Source organism: Papilio machaon, chromosome 28 (assembly GCF_912999745.1).
Source record: "Papilio machaon chromosome 28, ilPapMach1.1, whole genome shotgun sequence".
Lineage (NCBI taxonomy): Eukaryota > Metazoa > Arthropoda > Insecta > Lepidoptera > Papilionidae > Papilio > Papilio machaon.
Window position 1 is genome coordinate 2,354,353 of NC_060013.1, and position 7,665 is coordinate 2,362,017.

Consider the following 7,665-nt stretch of genomic DNA (forward strand, 5'->3'; position numbering starts at 1 on the left):
AGCCATAAGGAAGCTTTGTGCCCGGTGGGTACCCCATTATTTGACCGAGGCCCAAAAACTCCGTCGTGTTGATTGGTGCCATGAAATGATACAAATATTTAACGGAGGTGACTCAAAAGCTGTGTTCGACATACTTACGGGTGACGAAAGCTGGATTTATTGCTATGATCCGGAAACCAAGAGACAATCTGCTCAGGAGGTGTTTCCTTCCAAGGAGTTGCCAACTAAATTGAAGAAAGGTCGAAGTGTAGGAAAAAAGATGGTGGCCTCATTTTTCGGAAGGACCGGTCATTATGTGATAATTGTTTTAGAAGATTAAAAGTTACTTACTGCAGAGTGGTATACTAACAAATGTTTGCCACTTGTCTTGGAAAAAGATCGAGAAAAATGACCTTGAAGTAGGATCCTCCTTCATCACGACAACGCCTGTTCGCACACCTGCAGGCGAACGATCGACTATTTGGCGTCGTCAGACGTGGAATTGCTTGGTCACCCGCTATTTAGCCCCGACCTCGCACCTTGCTATATTTATTTATTCCCGAAAATAAAAGAAAAACTTCGAGGAAAAAATTTTATGGACGCCAAACAACCAATGGGTGCGTTCCAGAAGGCCATCGAAGAGACCTCTAAGGACGATTGGGCAAAGTGGTTTTCTCGGTGGTTCTATCGAATGCAGCGATGTATTAATGTTAATAGTAATATTCTGAAAATATATAATATAAATAACAACTTGCTAGTTTGCTCAGTTTTTGATTTTCTAAGAACTTTCAGTGTAACCCTCGTAGATAATAAAATTTTAGTGGCTGTACGTTATATCAAGAAGTGTTTCGTACACATGTGTTTGCGTTACTTGTAAAGAAAAACAAGTTTATAAATTTCTCTTTGTCTGTCCGCTGTTTGTTCCTTGTAATTTCCAAAACGACTGGATTGTTTTTTTTTTGACAGGACTTTTAATGTATGCGAGAGTAAAATAGGATATATTTTTTTTTGTAATTCATCCTAATAAAGTCTTGAACAACTATTATTAATATTAACTTATATAGAAACGGCTAAAACACTCACGTCTATATATCCGGTGTCGTCACCGACTAGTTTCGAGCCCTACGGGGGCTCTTCATCAGGGTGAGTGGGATTGGTATTATTTCGCGGACGCGGCCCGTCGCTCACTGCGCGCCTGCGCTCTTAGGGCGCGTCTCGAGGGGGCGGGGGGCGCGGGGTGCGCCGGCGTCGTTGACGAGGTTGACCAACCTCCTCCCTATCCCACTCACCCTGATGAAGAGCCCCCGTAGGGCTCGAAACTAGTCGGTGACGACACCGGATATATATACGTGAGTGTTTTAGCCGTTTCTATATAAGTTAGTGATAATGTCTCACGAAAGTTTGAATAATTTAATATTATTAATATTAATTCAAATTAAGAGTTTGGTATTGACACTAGTTGTCTCTTTTTTTTCAGGATAATGTAAGGGATGACAATATATATTAAGACAAAGTAACACTCCAGTCGAAACCGACAGCAATTCATTGAATTTTTTTTGAGTAAAAAATGTTTTATTTATGCACCCTCATATTTTCTATCCATTTCCTAACTGTTTCCTAATAGTACTGCTGATAACCAATATTGTATCCTTGCGTCGCGAATATTGCGTGCGCGCTCCGTACACAAAGCTTTAAGTCGTCGACGCGTGTCGTCTATTTATTACTCAGTACCGGCGACATGTCAACAGTATAGATTGGCTCCGCCATCTTGAAAATTTCCGCGACTCTTCTCACGGCGGTTTTGATACACAGGTTGCGAGCGACTGGTTTTAGCGGCTAAAGAAAATGTCGCCGACGCGTGCCGGTGTATCTCTCTGACATAGTATTGCGTAAATCGCTTAATTACGTAGAGTTTCTTAGATTTACGTTGCCTTGTTTACGAAGTATGTAGTTTTTCATAACACTCTTACTTAAGCTCTACTTACAGTTTGGATAAAGTTATTGCCAAAAAAGCTATTTCTATCATAGTTATCTGTGGTGTCAATAAATGACCTCCTTTGAACCCAGACTTCTTAGTACTTAAGTCGTAAAATTGAAATAACTATTTATGTTTTATCGATTTAATAATTAACAATAATACGTGAGTATTATCCTAAATACATAAAAAGGTCGTAGATGATTCGCGGTACTTTACATGGCGGTTGAATGACTGGCCGGTTGGCATATATAAACTGTGGCTGAAACACGGTGCATCAGTGCGTTTCCCGCCAACACGGAGACACAAGGTACGTTCTTGGTCTTTTTTTATTTTTATTTTTTTAATTTTATAAGAGTTTCTATGATTTTTTTTTGTGATTATCTTAATTTGTTTTATTCTTTTTTTAATTTGCATATACATATATATCTGTAGATTTTTTATTACTGTATTATTTAATTTTATTTAGATGTACATAATGTACATTTGTATTTTTCATGATTGTTCTAGGACTCGAAAATGAGTTTTGTTAAAAGTTTCGCTGCGCTAGCAGCTTTTGCTGCCATGAGTAAGTTTTTTCATTTAATTTAGAAACATTACATGTCATTTCAAAATATATTTTGCATTTTAGAGCTTAATAATTTCGTACATTATTATATCACATTTAGCCTTTTAGAAAATCATTTTTAAAATAACAGAAATCACTAAAAAGCGTAGTGACCACTGCCCACAGACATCTGCAACCTGCTAAAAAGTTATGCATTGCCCATCTTTAATGAACAGAGGAGGGAACGTATCGAAAGAGATACTTCTCTTTCCTGTACGTCTTGTTTCCTGTACTACCTCACCAAATCCACTTTCTTCTCGTTTCCCTTATAGGAAAAGGGTAAGAAAGGGAGGATTGGAATTGGTCTCCGGCACGCCTACTTTTCAGACGAAACTAGTAATTACTTCCACTTCACGGCTTTTATATGTTGTCATTGATGCTATAATAAACGTTATATATCTTGACTGCTCAATACGAGTCGAATATAATTTTAAGTGTAATTGGGCTTGACTTTGAGCAGCCAAGATATTTGAAAAGACGTATTCCATTATGTTACTTTAAATGCTTTAACTTAGTTACCAAGGTAAGGAAAGTCATCTTGCTTAATTAAAACCGTATTCTAGGTGCCTCCCTCCCCGTGGAAGATGGCCCCATCTTGGCCGAAGTGCCCGCCGAGGTCTTATACACGGTTTCCGACCCGCCGCAGCATCTGAGGTTGCCTTGCAGTATCACTGGCCGCTCGCAAAACGTACTGTAAGTACACTGATAAAACACTTTTTTACGAATTTAATTCACTTTATCTTAATTTTCTTTTACATAACTGAAAAAAAAAATCGTATTAGCTGCTATGTATGGGTTCTGACGTTTCACTGTTTACTGATTTGGAATAGGGTATATGATATAGTTTTATACGTTGTTTATTACAGTTACACATGGCAAAAGGACGGGAAACCATTCGACTGGAGCAAACACGCCAATATCGTTAAGACAGACAATGAAGGAACTATAGTCTTCTTAAAACCGAAAGACGATGATGAAGGTCACTATCAATGCTTCGCTACCTCCGACGTTGGAGTCGCCAGCACAAGGATCATAAACGCCAAAAGAGCCTATATAAAAGTACCAAAAGTTACTGTTCAAAGACACAAACCGATTGACGGTTCACCCGTTAAATTAGACTGTCCGATACCAGATGCTTACCCTAACCCGACAATTGAATGGAGACTGCAATTAGAAAGTGATCCTAAAGTGTCTAACGAAGTAGCAAATTCACGTTACACGGTGGCACCAGATGGCGCATTATACATTTCTAGTGTTGAAAAATCGGATACTTTCGATAATTTCAAATACGTCTGTCTCGCATCATCTCCTGCTGTTGCCAAACCGGTCGTCCTTGCTGAACATTATATTGAAGGTCTGGATTCGAATAAGGGACATGATTACACAGAAGTTGTACCACAATATTTGAACCAGAACCAAACTCTCAAAGTCGGCGAGCGTACTTACCTGTTTTGCATTTTCGGCGGCAAGTAAGTGACTTTTGTTTTTTTACAGCGGGTCAGTATTCGGCTGGCATAGATTATACATTTCTTTGTTTTTAAAGTTTTTTTTTATACCAAGCCAGTATGTCACTCGCATAGATTATGTTACTGTGATTGAATTCTATTATAAGTCTATTTATTAACAAATACAAGCTCGTAAATTCCTGTCAATTATCGCGACTGCATTTTTGTATCAGCAAAAGGTATAATCAAAGATTTTAGCGGCCAGAGTTACGCTAGTAGAAAAGATGTCTTAACATCTCTCTTTCTAATATTATAACTGCGAATCCTTGGATGGGTGAATGGATGTTTGTTTGAAGGTATCTCCAGAACGGTACAACGGATCTTGATGAAACTTGGCACGGTTGTAGAACATAGTCTGGAAGAACACATAAGCTACATACATACATTTTAATTCCATGCGGACGGAGTCGCAGGCGACAGCTAGTTTTTTAATATATACAAATCTGTTTGGTAAAAGATTTCTAATATCGCTTATAATATCTTTTAATTAGAGATCTGTTACCAAAATCCCACTTAGAAATGAACTATCATGGTTATTGTTTATTGTAAACCAACGCTTATTAATTTAATATACTTAAAGAGACAAGGGAAATCCAAAATATGACGTATAGTCGTTAGATACTTATCACAAAGGTTATAAGTGACTAAAACATCATTAGCACGCATCGATATTAATAGTAACATTCATTTAAACAATTTAAAACCATTTAATTTTAACCAAATCGTTAAAATAAAAACTTAACCTAAATATTATAACTCAATCGTAAACTTAAAACGTTAAAACAAAGAATTTTTCACATTTCCCAACTTTATATTGCTCTATTTAAATTCCCGCCATATCTAAAAACCATAAACAAAACATTCAAACTTCTTGGGTTTATGTCCGTTTCCTGGTTCTAAGCTACCTGCCCACCAATTTTCAGTCAAATCGATTCAGCCGTTCTTGAGTTATAAATAGTGTAACTAACACGACTTTCTTTTTATATATATAAGAAGATGTGAACGTTTGGATGTGATGGATGCATGGATATTTCTTTGAAGGTATCTACAGAATGGCTCAATGGATCTCAATGAAAATTTGGCATAGATGTAGATCTGGAAGGACACATAGGCTACTTATTATGTTTTTTTTTTTTTAATTTCGCGCGGACGGAATCGCGGGCGAAACTTAGCAATTAAATATAGATAAGCTATGACCTTGCATCATACGCTATCAAAATAATTATTAATTTATATGTTGTTTTCCTTAAGTTTTCACTATATATATATTAATTTTCTATTGCTATGCAAATATAAAGCACTATTACGTCACACTACATAGCATATCAGTTGTTACTAATAATAATTTATATTTCAGTCCTCTAGCGCATCCCGATTGGTTCAAAGACGGTGAAGATGTTAACAACTCGCCACAAGACCGTGTCACGCGGTACAACAAGAGTAAAGGCAAGAGGCTCCTCATCAGAGATGTCTGGCTCTCTGACCAGGGAAAGTACGTCTGCAAAGCAGATAATGAGAAGAGCACACCCAAAGAGCATTCGTTCTACGTAACAGTTGTCAGTGAGTATTGAAAGTATAAAAGTTTCTTTGTGAGGGCAAACGAGCAGCGAATCGCCGCCGAAATTTATCCGACGCCTATGCACAGCCATGGTATTAACAGAGGAAGAAGTTCTTTTCTTGAAGAACTCAAGTCATAACTGTTTGGATATGCCGCTGAGTTTTAGGGAATTTAAGGGTTTTAATGTCAACTTTGATAGAGATGGGAACTTATTTTATCGATATCAAATAAGATTCTGATTGCTATTTGGTTAAATTCTTAATAATTGTTGGATATTCACATTATCGTATCTCTAACTTGACACTTCCGTAATTTTTTGTAGATTATAGTTAAACTATGCAAATAAATTTAAGTAATATAATTTTCTCTCACATTCTCTTGGAATAAACAGAGACAACAATAGATATAATACAAGTTTTAGGAGTACACAGCATACACAAGCAATATATTTCTGTTATTTTACAGGTGCCCCATCATTCGATAAGAAACCACCAACATATATCGCGGCAAAGGAAGGTGAAGCAGTCACCATACCTTGCTCTGTCCTTGCGGTTCCCACAGCAGAAATATCCTGGACATATAATGGCCATTCCCTTAACCGTAATGGCGTCAACTTTAATAAATCTAATGAAAATAACCGTACGGTAACAGATCTACACATTGCCAGTGTCAAGAAATCGGACGGAGGGTATTACGGTTGCAATGGTGTTAACCAACATGGTGACGTATACGCTGAAACTTTGTTACGCGTCGCTTAAATTTCAATATATTTCGATTCGATTTTATATTGGCTAATAAATGTGAATGTTGGTAAAAATGATTATTAATTTAACTGAATTATCGATAATTTAATGACGATTTTTATGAATCGGAACTTTCATTGGTACATCCCTATTAACAAAATACGTTTTCGCGCTATTTATAGTTGTCTATGGTTGTCATATTAGTGTTTTGTTGTTACTCCTAATTTTTTGTATTGTGATATTTAGTGATTATTTTATGTATACAAAAAACTTTAATAAAGCATTTTGTGCAAAAACTATTTTTCTTGGTTTTCTTTAAAGATATTTCAAAGTAACTGTGATGCCATACAATAAGGGCATGAAGTGAAAGCAATCCCGCATTTCACCTTCTGAGTGTATCTAGCGGTGCCAGGCAACCGGATAAAGCCGGACATGGTAGGCTTTTTGATTGCGTGTCCGGCCAAAATAAATGGTGTCCGGGTTGTCCGACTTTTGTTAGGCTTTTACATTTCGAGAGTCGACTGACGGTCGTGTCCAGCCTTTCTACCCAAATGTCCGGCCAAACTGGCTAGTCTGATAGTCTGTCCAGCTATTAGGTTTGGCGACCTGACAACCTATACGTACCGGAGGTCTAATTTTAGTCCCCTTTCCCTTCTCATCCTTATCTTTAAAAGTAAGGATAGGAAGTGGATTTGACGGAGGAGGGAAGGCATAGGAAAGGGATATACCCTTTTTCTGTGCATCCCCTCCTCCGTCGATTAAAGGTAGACAACTCATCTGCAATTGCGGATGTCTATGGGTCAGCGGTCACTCCGCTATTTCTCGTTTGTCACATAAACACTTGGTAAACTAAATAATTACTACTTACCACCTCGATATCCCCTTCACCAACTGTAGGTTACTCTATCCGGTGTAAGCCGAGTCAAGTATGGGTACTATTGAAGCTCGTTAAATAGTTTATTTTCATCCGAATGCGAACCCAATATTCCGACAGAAACTGTACGCTCTTCAGGAAGTGTATAAGAATTGTTCTACTACTGCTTGGTGCCAACTGATTACCCGTTTTTCCCGCACAAGGCCCTCTTGATTTTAGCGATGAGGGTTTTCCGAAAAAACCCACTTGAATATCACGTAGGTTTACTTTATTGAATTGTATTTGTCTAGCGGGATTGAAAGAAATCCCTTGAGACATTCGTTGTTAATTGTTCCCGTTTCCCACTATAAAATAATAAAAATTTATTGTTTTGTAGACGTTGGCAGATTTAAGTTGTTTTTTATACCTAACTAACCTAAAATGG

At 37.4% G+C, this 7,665-nt stretch overlaps 1 protein-coding gene across 1 annotated transcript; it reads left to right on the forward strand.

Annotated features, from left to right (window-relative positions):
- Positions 1 to 2,139: 2,139 nt before the first annotated feature.
- On the forward strand, positions 2,140 to 6,394 carry LOC106713053 (hemolin-like). Its single transcript, XM_014505761.2, has 6 exons — positions 2,140 to 2,264; positions 2,465 to 2,522; positions 3,125 to 3,254; positions 3,428 to 4,030; positions 5,424 to 5,626; positions 6,090 to 6,394. The coding sequence occupies exons 2-6, from the start codon at positions 2,474 to 2,476 to the stop codon at positions 6,380 to 6,382; spliced, it is 1,278 nt and encodes a 425-aa protein (XP_014361247.2). The 5' UTR covers positions 2,140 to 2,264; positions 2,465 to 2,473; the 3' UTR covers positions 6,383 to 6,394.
- Positions 6,395 to 7,665: the final 1,271 nt, after the last annotated feature.

What these genes read in the sequence shown, in the direction of transcription:
- LOC106713053 (XM_014505761.2), top strand. Translation starts at nt 2,474, where the DNA reads ATGAGTTTTGTTAAAAGTTTCGCTGCGCTAGCAGCTTTTGCTGCCATG. An exon ending in AGCAGCTTTTGCTGCCATGA is followed by an intron (nt 2,523 to 3,124) that starts GTAAGTTTTTTC and finishes ACCGTATTCTAG; the next exon opens with GTGCCTCCCTCCCCGTGGAA. An exon ending in GGCCGCTCGCAAAACGTACT is followed by an intron (nt 3,255 to 3,427) that starts GTAAGTACACTG and finishes TGTTTATTACAG; the next exon opens with TTACACATGGCAAAAGGACG.